General features: G+C 36.1%; 2 protein-coding genes across 3 annotated transcripts in view; one reads left to right on the top strand and one right to left on the bottom strand.

Moving 5' to 3' along the window:
• Positions 1-527, bottom strand: part of LOC115440716 — a 36,530-nt gene extending 36,003 nt beyond the window's left edge. For both annotated transcript variants that reach the window (XM_030165135.2, XM_030165136.2), the window contains exon 1: positions 203-527. In XM_030165135.2, coding sequence (XP_030020995.1) covers positions 203-355 — 153 coding nt within the window. In that variant the 5' untranslated portion in view covers positions 356-527. The remainder of the gene's footprint in view (positions 1-202) is intronic.
• Positions 528-1,156: 629 nt separating this feature from the next.
• Positions 1,157-15,022, top strand: LOC115440715 (H(+)/Cl(-) exchange transporter 7). Its single transcript, XM_030165134.2, has 16 exons — positions 1,157-1,567; positions 2,803-2,907; positions 3,166-3,364; positions 4,057-4,166; positions 6,204-6,347; positions 6,748-6,925; positions 7,294-7,443; positions 7,958-8,099; positions 8,474-8,612; positions 8,999-9,092; positions 9,583-9,752; positions 10,346-10,522; positions 11,625-11,834; positions 12,122-12,292; positions 12,482-12,643; positions 12,988-15,022. Exons 1-16 carry the CDS (start codon positions 1,442-1,444, stop codon positions 13,087-13,089), a joined length of 2,379 nt encoding a protein of 792 aa, XP_030020994.1. The 5' UTR covers positions 1,157-1,441; the 3' UTR covers positions 13,090-15,022.
• Positions 15,023-15,444: the final 422 nt, after the last annotated feature.

Below are 15,444 nucleotides of genomic sequence, written 5' to 3'. Positions count from 1 at the left end.
TCCACGAATGACATTAGTCATAGTGTCGAGCACTCGACGCGTGGGCCGTAATATGATATCACAACGCGAAAATACCCAACACCCGCGAGAAAGTTAATGGCGCTTATCAGCATCCACAATCTCATACGCTTACGCTAAACTTTCACACGAGAAAACTCCACCTTAGTGCCCGTTACCGCTACGTACTATGCAAAATCATTACCATTATGGAAAGATTTGTCATTATCATCTCGGAGAGTCGTGATTTATCCTTATCACGATCGAAAATTGGAAGTTTAACATCACTGCAATTATCGCCACAGAATGATAAACAAAGGCGACACACTGAATGGAACTTCGGCGGCAAATTACACATATTTAGAAATGAAAACTGTGAAAACTTGACACGATGAAAGAAAACATTTAGAAATAAATCGAGTAAATTAATAAAATTAAAATGTTTTGTTGAAAATATAACTCAGCATGCGATGATGTAGAATACATCACATCGCGATTGTCAACCAAACGAACGAGCAAGCTACACACACATTGATAATATCTATTGTTTGTATGAAACGGTGAACACTGTGCACGTGTGTGCGCTACATCAGTCTGTTCTCGTTGACGCACTGATAAAATGATAACATTATCATAATAATGATAATACATACATAGTATGCATAATAAAGAATTTATAGGTATTAAAAAGTTTTTAAGAGTGTACTTAATTAAGAAATTACATATTTATCACTCAGCCGCAAGTAGGGCGCAAAGATCAAGTCATCACTATCAGACATATCAAGCTGTTATCATTAAATATACTTTACTGCAAATATTGAATTAAATATGTCTTAGCTTTTTGGTGTGTTATGATTGCTGTTATTTACTTATGTATTTATGTTTATTAATGTATTGCCTCATTTTGTGAATAAGTTAACACTATGCCTTATTTTGGTGATAATAAACACAAGGTAAATCACGGCGATGACTTACCGTTGAGAACGTATTTGTTTGCATTATTTTTATTTTTTCAAGTTGTAACATTTAAGCAAATAACTTACCTACTTCAGTAATTTCAAATTAAATATAAATATTTAATAAAGATTTTATATAACAAGATTTTTATTTTTTTTTAATAACAGAAATTACTCCACATTGACGCAAATTGTAATGAAATTCATGAACTACGCATGACGCAACAGCTGAGTTTGTCAACCGATTGACAAATTTGCTGTTGACATTAATATTGACATCGTCAATCGTGTTATTCTTTATTTATATTATTGCAAAGTAATTGCGAGCATGTGTGGTTTTCGTTTAAATCAGTTAAATATTCTGTAATATTCATTATTAAAACTTGGATTCTCCGTGACCTGCTTGCAAGTTTGGTAATTTTAATGGCGTAGATAGTGATGAGTGAATCTGAGTAGTTTTAACGTAAAGGCTTTTAAAGAAAAGAAAAATGAGTAGTTCTTCAGTATCAGTTACTGAAGTTAGTGAAACGACCTCCGACACAGCACAGTTGGTGAGCAACGAAGAAGCTAGCACATCGAACTGCGCACAACTCAACAAGGCATTTAATTATGAGGTACTTATGTTTAGGTATCAATGAAACCTATAGCAGACGCCCATAACGCGGGATGCAAATCGATAAAGGATTTTATCAACGACTACAATAGAAAAATAGTATTTTTTTTAAATACAATTAGATAATGATGATATCCTGTACATTTTATTTCCATTAAGATATGCTTTATGTTACTATTTCTATTTTGTGTGTGTTTAAGTAAGAGTACTGTGTTGGTTGGGGCCCAAACTTCACAGATTTTAGTACCAAAAATGCAAATCTTTTCAGACTTTTGACCAATTATTTTTTATACCTAGTATTCATATATGTGGCTAAGGATATTTTCTTGTTCAATATGGATCATGTTTCCTACATATACCTTAGTACAGTCTAGTATAATTAGCTTTAGGTTTCATGTTTCATTATAATAATTAATTAAAATATATTGCGTTATAAGATTCTGTCATATATGATTTAGTTCATATATTTAAACACATTTACATATTTATAACTGTTAGTTTCGCCCTGGTGCTAGAAACTGTTTACACACCAGTCACCACTGTACTTGCATTAATGTAATTTTTTTTATGACAAATGTATAGCCTATACGAAGACCATCTAATAGATTTATTGTATTCAGCATTGCAAAACAAATGTAAACAGAAAATTATTTAAAAAAAAAATTACAATGTGCATGGAAAAATTCTTTAATTTTTCCATGCACATTGTAATTTTTTTTTAAATCCTGCATATTTATTTAATCTCTATGAAAATAGATACCAGAAGTAGAGTTAATAAGTACCTCCTTGTCAAATAAATATAGGATCTGTAAATTTTACTGAGCAGGGATAATTAAGATGTGGATACATATTCTATTCTCATTTTTTTTGTATATTATGTATGATGATACACCCTATGAACACCCGTAAAGTATGTTCAGGATGATTTTGTAATTATTTAAAGATTATTTGTTAATTTAGATTGTCAGAAATAGAGGTGAATTTGCATCTATAGCAAAAATAACACTACATTGTGAGCATGCCCAAACACCCAGTTGGTTGTCCCACGGTAGAAGCTGTACAAACTGGCTCTACAACTTATCTTCCTAATAAGATAATTTTGATGACCTCGCCACAGGTATAAATAATCAAGGTTTATTGAACCTCAATGTCACAAGGAAAAAGCTTGCGGTGGCACTATTTGAAGGTTTTTAATACATTTATTCTGGTTAAAAGTTAATTTTAATATATTAACAGGATAATGATGATGATGAATTGAATGGCAGCCATGGAGTCCGACGTAGACATCCTGTACAAAAAATAGAACCTGGATCGTTAAATGTGCTTTCAGCTAAGTATGAGGTATTTATGAATTTATTAATGTACTAAGAGCAAAGTTACAGACATTTTCGTTTTACATAATGTATTCAGTTGGTTGGAACCTGTTTTCGATTTTCCAGTTGAGTAATTAAAATGTTGTTATTTGAAAAAAAAAGCAATTAAACAGATAACAAACACGCTTTTAAAAAAAAAGTGGTTAAAACGGTTGTAATAATTGCAATTATACTCGCCTCTTTTGAGACAGAGGAGCGAATGAATGTATTTATTATATTTTTTCAGAGTTTAGACTATGACACATGTGAAAATCACCTTCTATTAGATGAAGAAAGGAAAAGAGGCTACCCATTTATAGTATGGAAGGACATCCTGCGTTGGTTCATCATAATGCTCATTGGTGCAATAACAGCACTCATAGCTTTTATCATTGATATTTGCATCGAGGAGTTCTCAAATATAAAATACAAGGCGCTGAAAAAATGTATCCTTTGCTAATATGATTTTTAAACAGGAAAATAATATTTAATATGACACATTGTGATTAAATAACTTTGTAGTAAAATTATTCATTAATACATAATTTAGTTTTATAATATAGTTATATCAACATTTAAAGGGCCCTAAACCCTAGTTTTTGTCCCGTAGCACAATCTATGAAAATAAACATTAGTGAGAACTTAGAATGCCAGATTAATCAGCTTCAGTTTATACTTAATAAATTGTGACCTTCCTACATTATAAAATTCTAAATTATAGATAACATCGTATATATTAGGTCACAATAATTTATTATGCGACGTCTACTAGTGATTATGTTAAAATGAACCAACAATTGTCTCTGCATGACATTTATGTTGCATTATATATGCTGTCGCAATCACTTTTATTGAATTTAGTATGTCTACAATTAAAGTTAATGAAACAGTATTTATGCTTTACAGAATGTGTATCAATTTTTATGACTGTAAGGTTGAAATTCGCGCGCTTTTATGTGGCGAACTCATATTAACAACTTTATTGACTTATTTTTCAAACATAATGATATAGATTTAACTAGACTATCGCGTAATATAACGATGTAACTTAGACTAAATTCGTTCAACACGTTTTATGTGAGGCACAATCAAAGTAACAGATCTTATTCTATTAATTTCTTTACATATACATAAACAGTTGTGGATAAGTATGTACTACAAGACCGTCTATATATTCCGTATCTACTGTGGGTGTTATCGAATATATGCATAGTGTTTATCGGATCTATGCTTGTTGCGTATGTCGAGGTGAGTAATACATTTAAATAACATTTAACCTTTGTAGGGACATCTCTTTTTTTTTTATATAATGATAAAATGAAATTCGCCTTCAAAGGTCAGTACAGAAATAAGCAAAACATTATGTTTTCAATCTTTTATGACTATTCTTAATAAGCGATACCAATCTTAATCTTTAATCTGATCCAAAGAATAAGCAATTTGAATAACTCAATAGATACTAAAACGATTCTTTGTGCTGATTGATTGATTATTGCGATGGTTCGAAAAATGCAATAAAAATTGATTTTTAAAAATGTTCCGTAATCCCACTAATTTTAATCCTGGTTGATAACACAGGGCCGTATTTACAAATACTTAATTAAAACTAATTCTAAAACCACAAATATTTTGATTACTATTCAGGTTTCTATTAGATCGTAATAATCACATACTTAAGCGGCGATAGCCTAGTTGGGTGTGGAACGGACTGCCGAGACGAATGTACGCACGTTCAAATCCCAAGGGCACACACCTCTGACTTTTCTAAAAAATTATGTGTGTATTCTTTGTGAATTTATCGTTCGCTGTAACGGTGAAGGAAATCATCGTGAGGAAACCTGCACATCTGAGAAGTTCTCTATAGGAATTTCGTAGGTGTGTGAAGTCTACCAATCCGCACTAGGCCCGCGTGGTGGACTAAGGCCTAATCCCTCTCAGTAGTAGAGGAGGCCCGTGCTCAGCAGTGGGCAATATATAATACAGGGCTGATATTATATTATTATTATTATTATAATCACATACTTAGATCGTATAAGTATAACCCCCTATTCTAAGGCAATGTCAAAATATCAACAGAAATAAAATAAAAATCTGTTGCATTTAATATATATATAATAAATTATAAATGAGATTTGTCTTGTTTTTACAACTTTGTGTTTGGGTTTTATTTAATAAACCATGTTTTGTACGAATTTTTCAAGTTGTCAGGGGATTTAAATGATTTACGCTTAATAGATTCATTAGACATGTTTTAATTTGCCTTTTTTAATAATATATTTTATTTTCATATTAGACAATGACCATGAACCAGTTTTGTGGTATCATTCCTAATATAATAAATTTTATATTACGAGGTTTAAATGTAATGTATCAAGATGGTGCAACGTTAAATAAATTCGATCAAGGAAGATTAAAGTGGCTTTTGAAAATTATTAGGAAATTTATATACTATAGTGGACAAGACGAAAATTCTAAAAATATAGCAAACTAAATAACCCATTTTTACATTAAAATCAGAAAGAATAAACCAAATGAGTAGGAAGATGGTAGTTGTTAGGTAATCTCTGCTACTGATGAAAATACCCTTAGTCCTTACTATTACAAATATACTGTCTGATAATATAATGACTGGATCGGTGGCGTAGTTGTATTGCATGCGCGGTACGGTAGCGCTCTGAGGTCCTGGGTTCGAATCCCGGGTCGGGCAAAATGTTATTTGGGTTTTACTGCTCAGTATCAGCCCGGAGTCTGGAATTTGTGCCCGATATGGCGATAGGCTCGCCCCCTATCACATCATGGGACGGAACACACTTGGCGAAAAGTGGGTGCCCTGGTTGCGCCTCTGCATACCCCTTCGGGGATAAAATGCGTGATGTTGTGTGTGTGTGTATTACAAACATACATTGCCAAACTCGAAACAGCACATAGTGGAATGTGTACCTCTTGGTTGCCAAATTTACACTGAGGCCTATAAGGGCTCGCAAACATTTCCTGGCTCTACCCCTCTGCCCATCCTAAGATGGTTCCCTGTCCTTCCCCCTCACTCTCTTCCCAACTTTCCTCCAGGCCTGCAGTCGCTAAGTCGCGGGATTCCAGTATCCCATTCGCAGGTTTCCACCGGTATTGACTGTGGAGTCTGTAAGCCAAAAAAAACTTCGAAACATGCGGAAAGAAGAAAATTAAATAAACAGATCCGAGAACTGAACGTAGCACCTCAAAACTGTTACATACGTCAGTTTCTTTGTGACAGTGAGATACGTGACTTTTCCTTATTTACTATTTTAGCCAGTCGCTGCCGGGAGTGGTATTCCTCAAGTGAAATGTTACCTGAACGGTGTGAAAGTGCCACGAGTAGTGCGCATCAAAACCTTGATCGTGAAGGCTGTTGGTGTGATTACCGCTGTGGTTGGCGGTTTAGCTGGTGGAAAGGTATTTGAATAATATATTAAGCTATAGTACACACCTACTAGTTGTATAGTTATTATATTTGTAACTGGTGGAAAATTAAGAGGAAATTTCCAGCTTCATCCTTATATTGACGTTATATTGAATGTACTTTATTTTAAAACTAATAAAGGTGTAACGATGAATGATATTCCAATTATACAAGAACTGTAGCAACATTTTTCATGGGTCTATTTAACAACATTTACCTTAACTGGATTCCCCAAAGAAGATTAACGTCAGGCATTCCGTCGTAAAACTAAACCAAATGTTTTCTGCAACATGCTTTGAAAAATAGTGTTGCAAGATAAAAAAAAATGTAACGAGATAAGGGCAAGAAGAAAAATATGTATAGGGTTAATTATTAGATATATTACTATTTTAGGAAGGCCCGATGATCCACAGCGGCTCAGTGGTGGCGGCGGGCATATCTCAAGGCAAAAGTACTACTTTCAACAAGGATTTCAAGATATTCCAATACTTCCGCGAGGACCATGAGAAGCGTGATTTCGTATCTGCCGGAGCCGCGGCCGGCGTGTCCGCTGCTTTTGGAGCGCCAATAGGTATGAAACAAAACAATTTAAATGAAAATTGTTGAAATAGTCAGGAAGGTTTCGTAGGGGATGCATTCACTATATATTTTGTATGCTTTTTCTTAGTAACTAGTACACATGGCAGAAAATCATTGCAGTTGCTAGTTCGGGAAGTTATGTTTTGGAATGCTGGTGTTTTAAATTGTTATTAGTGAAATTTTAGACCACTTTGTGACAATATTATTTTAGTAATTTGTTTTTTTGTAAAATCACATTAGAATATCTATTCAGGGCGTAACTCCAAATACGCCCCTGTTTAATAGATTAAGATTACAGCGTAGCCTCTTGTAAAAATTTTTAAATTCGACCCTGTTCATAGAATATGTATGATCCCCCAGGCGGAGTGTTATTCTCACTGGAGGAAGGCACCAGTTTCTGGAACCAGGCGTTGACATGGCGGACGTTCTTTGGCACAGTTGTGTCGACATTCACGTTGAACTGCTTGCTGTCCGCGTACCACGGACATCCAGGAGAACTGAGTTATCCAGGTATGTGATTATTCTTAGCCGATTTCAAAAAAAGGGAGAGATTTTGAATTCGATTGTTTTTTTTAGCAATTCAAGAATGCCTAATACAACACATAGATCTGTTGAACATTGAAAAATTATATTTAAGATAGAATTGTGTCCTTTTATAATGTTGGTTTTTTTTGTTAAGGGCAGATTTCTTAATCAGATAACTCACTTATTAGCAGAGGCGGCTTTAAGGGGAGGCGAGCCGGGCAACCGCCCAGGGCCTCATGCCTACAAGGGCCGCGCGCGGTGCTTTAGAGGACTTATTTACGATCTTACCAAAAACTGTTAAAACCGGGGAATTGTCTTGCGCCATCCGGGGCAACGCGTTGTATCTTTGATTTCTCCTGGAGCCTCGCGCCCACTAAGACCGCCACTGCTTATTAGTTTTCCGGTGAATGGTACTTATTTCTTCATGGCTAGATTCAAAAATTATCATGTCAGTGTATAAAAAAATGTAATAATATTGCATTTGAACGGTGGTGGCCAGGCCTCCTGAACCTGGGCAGGATGGACCCGTTCCCGTTCCAGTTCTACGAGCTGCCGGTGTTCATGTTGTTCGGCGCGGTGGGCGGCGCGCTCGGCGCTCTGTGGAACTTCATCAACTACAAGCTCGCTGTCTTCAGGATCCGGTGGGTTCGCTACTTAGTTTTACAGCCTGCCACGATGTGGTTCAAACTGTATGATGCTGTTTGATGGTAGAAATAGAAAATTGCCAACCCAAAGATGACAGCTCTAAGCTTTGTAGTGTTTTCCAACAGTGCCGAAATTAGATACCTCGGTGGAAAATTTGTTTTTATTTTTCTTCTAAAGCATTTTACTTGGTAGTAAGGTCTCTGCTAACGATGTGAGCCCGAAGCGTCCGGTAGGAGCTATAGTGTCCCTAAAGATACCGATATCTGATACCGTTTTACTATATGGAAACTAAAACTCAGGATCTCGCGATCTTCTGCCTGTATTTTTCTCGATTAGACACGATTGATAAATAATAATATGTATATAACAGATACGTCAGCTCCCCATGGCTGCGCGTGGTGGAGGCGTGCCTGGTGGCGGCCGCCAGCGCCACGTGCGGGTTCCTCATGATGTTCCTGCTCAACGACTGCCGCCCGCTCGGAGAGGACCCCACCAGGGTGCCCCTACAGGTACGATCATACTATCATTCAGGTTTCTATAACTAAAGAGTTTGAAGACTAAAAAAATTATGAGAAATATTATTTTATGTAATGTTATGTATATAGGTGCTAAAGGCAAATAAATAGACTAAGAATTCGTAGTTAAATGTTTTTTTGATAATAGATATGACAAAACCTGAATATAGATAATTTAATGTCCATTTGGAAGGCGAAAAGAGAACAAAATGCAACTTAGTTACCTGATGATATGTCATCCAATAAGTATGAAATTAGAACTTAAAATTATCAAGAGAGCTTGCGAACGGGCAGAATTTTCTGACTGACTGACCATAGAAATTTTTTTTTTTAGCTAGTATGGGCTATAACATTGAATTAAATAAGTACTCTTTGTCCAGCTGTACTGCGCGGACGGTGAATACAACGCTCTCGCTGCGATATGGTTCCAGACACCGGAGGCGTCCGTGCGCTCCTTCCTGCACGACCCCATCGGTAACGGTCACGGCATACTCTACGATATTAACACTAAACGAAAACTGATCCAGTGCGAATCATATATGAGTCGAATTCGAAACCAGCATTTAATTATAAGCAATAGTATGTTGGTGTGAGAAAGAATAAAACTAGCGTTTAACGTTAGTAGTTGAATGGATATGGACAGCGTTATTGATATACTTTCCAGAATAAACTTCCCAGCCTACCTTGGTGGCGTGGTTGGTTCTATCTGGTTTAGGTTTGGTTGGTACGACTCTCTAAGGTCAGGGAGTGATATTAGGATTTTATTCAGTGTCAGCCCAGAGTCTAGGATTTGTACCTCACTTAGCTATAAGCTCGTCCCCTACCATATCATAGAACGAAACGCGTAGGCGAAAAGTGACTCCCCAGGCTACAACTCTGCCTACCCCCTTTGGGATAAAACGCATGTTTGTATATCGAAATCGGGTACAAAAGTTCGTTATTCATAAATTGAATTTGTCCCCAGGTTCATACAAACCCTGGTCTATATCACTGTTCGTGGTGTGCTACTTCTTGCTGTCGACGTGGACGTTCGGGCTGGCGGTGTCGAGCGGCCTGTTCATACCCAACCTGCTCACCGGCGCCGCCTGGGGACGGCTGCTCGCCATACTCATACAGTACATGCTGCCTTCCAATGTAAGTGAATGGAATATTATGCTTTTATCTCAGTCACTTGTAAGCATTAAAAAAAATCTTATGTTTACGAGTGGAATCTGATGCCTTTATCCTAATCATTGTTAGCATTAAATTTTTTTTTGTCATGTTTACGCGATGTTAGTCTTCGATATGTCTGGTTTTTAGATTTAGTCGCCGTTTTTTATATTATTTTTTCCCAACGCGACGTTTCGAATAGTCTGCAGCCATCGTGATCACAGGGTGGACTGAGATGTCGGTCGTCCGAAAAGTCAAAGTTACAATATCTCATGTAAAAATTTACATAAACGCGATAAATTCCGAAAATTAATTTTAATTCGACATTTTTTTTTTGTGATTGATCCATTTTCGGCCATGGATCGAAAAGAGCCATTAGGTTCGTTGATTCAAAACGGCGGACGAGGATAGTGATGGTAATCTTTTATTCAAATCCATCAATTCTATGGTTCAAGAAGCAGAAATTTTAACAATTTTGCGTATTACAAATTTGTAAGCAAAGAAAATATTTTTTAAATAATCCTCCAAAAATGTAACTCGGATTCACAGCTAGTACAATAACAAGTATCTATCCCCAGACGATCAACCCAGCGAAGTACGCGCTGATCGGCGCGGCGGCGCAGCTCGGCGGCGTGGTGCGCATGACCATCTCACTCACCGTCATCATCATCGAGACCACTGGCCAGATCTCCAACGCGCTGCCCATCATCATCACACTCGTCGTCGCCAAGTGGACCGGAGACTTCTTCAACGAGGTACGGGCAGATATGGAATTACTCCGTTTCTCTTTTCAGGGCAGTTGAGGGTCTAAAATAATTACCTTTAGCTAGTTTTATGTTTCTTGTAAGAGAGGACGAAGCAATTGATATTTGCCAGGCACACCTAGCTGATACCAAAAAAAAGTAATATTGCACTGCCACTCCCCAATTAAAATCGAACCTGAGACTTCAACGTGATAGCCGTTTCATACCTACGCAATACAACTTCGCCACCGAGATTGACGAGGAAAATAAAACTTTGCTTTGTGGTCGCCACTTTTCCTTATTCGTTTTAAAGAACTTTGTCAGTACCAGATAATAATTCCAGGTTTTACCTCAATATGGCACGGTTTTTATTCCCTATGGCAGTGTAAGCTCGTAAAACGGATAGTGTTCGTTATCTTCGTGATACAGTATGGAATATGTGCTGTGAGCCAATTTTTATTGTCTTACATCCATTTTCAATAAACGATCCCAATCTCAATCTTCAATCCGATTTCGAGAACCAATCAAAATAAGCCATTTGTAAACATGTCAAAAAAAACATGTTCTGATTGGTCCATTTTTGAGATAGATCGGAAAAAGCGATTGGGATCGTATATTGAATACAATAGGGTACCGGACTCATTTTTGTTCTTAACAATTTTATCAAATATTTACATAATATAAATTATAACACCAAAGAAATTATTAAAATCCAGTGAAAAATCAACAAGTTATAAGCATTTGAATTTCGGTGGAAGGGGTAATTAACAAGAAACAGAAAAGAGACAAAATATCCACGTGACGTCATCGGGAATTACGACGCGTGCGAAAGAAAGAGATGAAGCGATATCCCCACATCGCGCCCACTCCTGCACACATTACAATATTTTAAATATGAATTACTCGCTCATTTTTTAACCAATTGTTATGCTGTTTTCGCAGAAGTGCTTCTTTTTCGTATTTAAAGCCATTACACATAGAATAATGTACAAAATCAAGCATAGGCCGGTCCCCTATTAAACGTGATACAGTGCGTTCCATACTTGTCAAAATACTGTGGCATATAGTATAAGGCCCCTGTTCCAGTAATATATAAAGTATTGTTAATTGCCAGGGTATATACGACATCCACATCCAGCTGGCGGCGGTGCCGCTGCTGCCGTGGGAGCCGCCGCCGCTGGCGCACAACATCTACGCGTCCGAGGTGATGTCGCACCCCGTGTTCACGCTGCGCACCGTGGAGAACGTGGGCCACATCGTCGAACTCTTGAAGCTCGTGTCCTACAACGGATTCCCGGTGGTCGACCCGCCGCTTGCTGACGAAGTGAGTAGACAAATTGAACTTAATTAAATTGGTCTGTTTATTTGTTTGTATAAATGGCCTAACTGATTTCGATGCAACTAATTTGTTGAGCGATACACCAGTGAATTTATTAATGCGAAAGTAACTCTATTAGGCCTTTATGACTGAACCACTCAACGGAATTCGATAAAATTTGGTATGGGGATAGTTTGAGACTCTGAGAAAGACATAAACTACTTTTTGTGCCGGGAAAAGAAGCTGCGAGCAAAAGCTAGTATTGTATAAATAACACGCAAAATCATTTTCAGGGTGACGTGACCACTTACAAGCGTCTCAGAGGCTTGATACTGCGATCGCAACTGATCGTGCTGCTGCAGAACAAGATTTACAACGAGAACGCGAACACCACTTGGTCCAACTACAAAGTAGACTCGAATATGTTCAGACGGGAATATCCGCGGTATCCTTCCATTGATGAGGTAAAGTTAATATTTTATTATTCAATTTCACACATACACTGACACCTGCGCACGCGCATACTTTACTATTTATCCATACATAATCTTTTACCTCCTATGAAATACAATGTATGTATGCCCAAAATGCCAAGCTAATGTCGATCCTATCCATACACCGTATAGAGTACCTAAAAGTAACAAATCCCACAGCTGGACATCTCGGAGTGGGAGAAGACGTGCACGGTGGACCTGCGTCCGTTCATGAACCCGGCGCCGTACACGTTGCCGCACCGCGCGTCGCTGCCGCGCCTCTTCCGCCTATTTCGCGCCCTCGGCCTGAGGCACCTGCCCATTGTCAACGACGTCAACGAGGTCAGATACACATATACACTATTATTTACATCAACTATATTACACACGCAACGGTTTACACGCACAACGGCCCGACTTACTACGGGCTAAGTACGGAAAAAGGAGCCCCTCAAAATACATCAACTATATTAGTTTTTGAGGGGAAAAAAGTTTTGTAACTGGAAAGAGTTAAATTTTTCTTACTAAAAATAGAATCATTCGAGTAACCCTTTTTTGCATTTTCAGTTAAAAAGAGAATAATTTAGAGATTTTTAAACATGACTTAAGAAATTCCATATGTATGAATAAATGCTACAAAATTGGTGTAATCTATAGGTACCTGAACATATTGACTGACTCCACAGGTTGTAGGCATGGTGACGAGGAAGGACATAGCCAGGTACCGCGTGTGGCGACACCGGGGCCACATGGGGATGGAGGAGCTAATACTATCTAGTGAAATTTAACTTCATTGGTGAAGATTTTGAAATCATTGGTAATTTATTCTTATGTGACAATGTTTTGCTCATTATCAACTTATTTATTGTGTAACATATCTGAAATATTTATCTATGATTAACCTGATCTATGTTTTGTCTGTGACTCAAAGATGGAAGGCAAGAATAGAGTAATACAAAACAGCGATCAGTAAAAATACTGATTAACAATATGGGTGTTTTTAAGATATCAAACAAATCATGACACATTTAAAGCCTTCTATATTTACAGAAAAAAACCATAAGGACGCACAATGCATTCGTACCTAGGTTCCGCAATTTTATAGCTTTCTTTGGCTTTAAATCTATCATTCAACTGAAATAAAGTAGTATCTCAATTTTATCCAACTACAGCCCGCCCTCCTCTCTATTCTATGCCTACGTACTGTGAATGTCTTCCTGCCAAAAGCACTGAGGAACAGTCTGTTTATTATATCATTTCTCTGGACTTAACCAAGTTATGTTTATGAATACACTAGACTGTAACGATAAGAAGGAAAGGATGACCATAGAAGAGATGTGAAGCCAGAAGTTCATTCCTACCGTAATAGATTTTAAATTTAATTTTAAATCTTATAAAAGACGATTATCATACTGATCTACTCTATATCCAAGAGAAAAAAAATGAAAATAAAAAATATATCTTGTTAGAATCTATTAGGTTGAATATAGTATAGGTGGAAATAGTTTATTTCTAAAATAACTTCTCTGTTCCCTGAATATGATATACCATACTCCATAGTTCCCTTACCTGTAAACTTACAGATTTCATAAAAAAATCTCAATTCTCTAGTTGAAAAATATAATCATTTAATTCCATATATTTATATTTTTGTATTTTTTTACTTTTCATGGCCAATAACTTTTCATTATAATGGCTGTCAATTTATCATTAAAACAGTATAAATGACAAATATTTTAATGCGATTTTACATTAGTCTGATATTAGAAATATCTATATTTTTAATACTCATACTGTACCTATTTCAATTGAATACCGTAAATATGTATATAAAAACAAAAAAATAATTATAGGACAATTATCATTAATATTCATGGTAAAGGTGCAGCGAAGCCGGAGTGTTGCTTCTTGCCAGAATTAAAGTATTGTTAATTATTATAGCACTTGCACACCTAAGCAAAATACAGGAAATCCTTAAGAAGCATCTCATGTATTCACATAATTCTAGAATTACCATGAATTAAGGCACAGTTCTGGAACTATCTCAACCAATGTAGATTTTTCTCAACTATGTCATGCACACCACATATACATAAATAATATAGATTTATACATTAAAATCATTGAGTCCCCCTCGTAACTATGAAGGCTGCAAAGTCTTCTAAATGTCGGGAGAAAACTAAAATATAAAAAACCACAATAGAATCCGAAAAGTAGTTTAATTTTAATACATTTATACAGTACAAACCTGGGTGATTCAATAAAAGAAAATACAATAAGTAATAATAAGCTATTACACTTGGCCTCCCTAAATCCTTTACCATACATTGACAGTGCAATCTCGGTAGTAGTTTTACATAGATTATTATGCTTCATTCTGACCAAAGAGTTGTCATATAAAATTATTTCATTATTAACTTCCAATAACAAAGTTATGATAATAATCTTCCATTACTCCCTTCATTGTGTAAATATCTTAAATTTCCAAAATAGAATGACTAATTATTGCAAATAGAGATTTCAACCACTAAAACATAGATACCATAGAATGTCAGTAGTGATTTGTATAAAAATAGAAATCACTTATGGGTCAGTATTAGCCACCCAAAAATAATTTATCGATTGTTGATGTTTGTGTATTTTAGATTATGATGAAAATGTGATAATTGCAACTATACTTATTGTATGTAAGCAAATTTTATTATAAATGTTTTAATAAAACACATGCATTTTATTTTCCATTTATTACGTGGGTAGGATAGACCTACTTTTTCATCAGTCGAAGAAAGTGGTAAATTGGTGACAAAAACTTCACTTCCTATTCTCCACTTAATTGTTTATAAACAACTCCCATCCAATGCCGGCCCACAAATTAATAAATAAAACCACTGGCAGTATGACCAATATAAGCAATATGTAGTTCACAAATTCGTCCATGTTTTGAATTCCGTTATGACCATCAAACAAACACAAAGTATTATTTTGGCCACTATTTAATTGTTATTGTTTTTATAGAAATTGCAAATTGCGTTCAGAGATTAAATGTCAATGTCAACCAAATGTTGGGAAATGACAATCCTAACCTCAAATCCTACGAGCTATCAAATCATCAAATACCTTGAAACCATAGATATCAACCGTTA

This window comes from Manduca sexta, chromosome 12 (assembly GCF_014839805.1).
Source record: "Manduca sexta isolate Smith_Timp_Sample1 chromosome 12, JHU_Msex_v1.0, whole genome shotgun sequence".
NCBI classification, from domain to species: Eukaryota; Metazoa; Arthropoda; class Insecta; order Lepidoptera; family Sphingidae; genus Manduca; species Manduca sexta.
Note: the sequence above shows the minus strand (reverse complement) of the source record. Positions and strands in the feature narration are given on the sequence as shown.

Coding starts and splice junctions, on each gene's coding strand:
- LOC115440715 (XM_030165134.2), top strand. CDS start 1,442: ATGAGTAGTTCTTCAGTATCAGTTACTGAAGTTAGTGAAACGACCTCC. Junction 6,348..6,747: donor GCGGTTTAGCTGGTGGAAAG/GTATTTGAATAA, acceptor TTACTATTTTAG/GAAGGCCCGATGATCCACAG. Junction 12,293..12,481: donor GGTATCCTTCCATTGATGAG/GTAAAGTTAATA, acceptor CAAATCCCACAG/CTGGACATCTCGGAGTGGGA.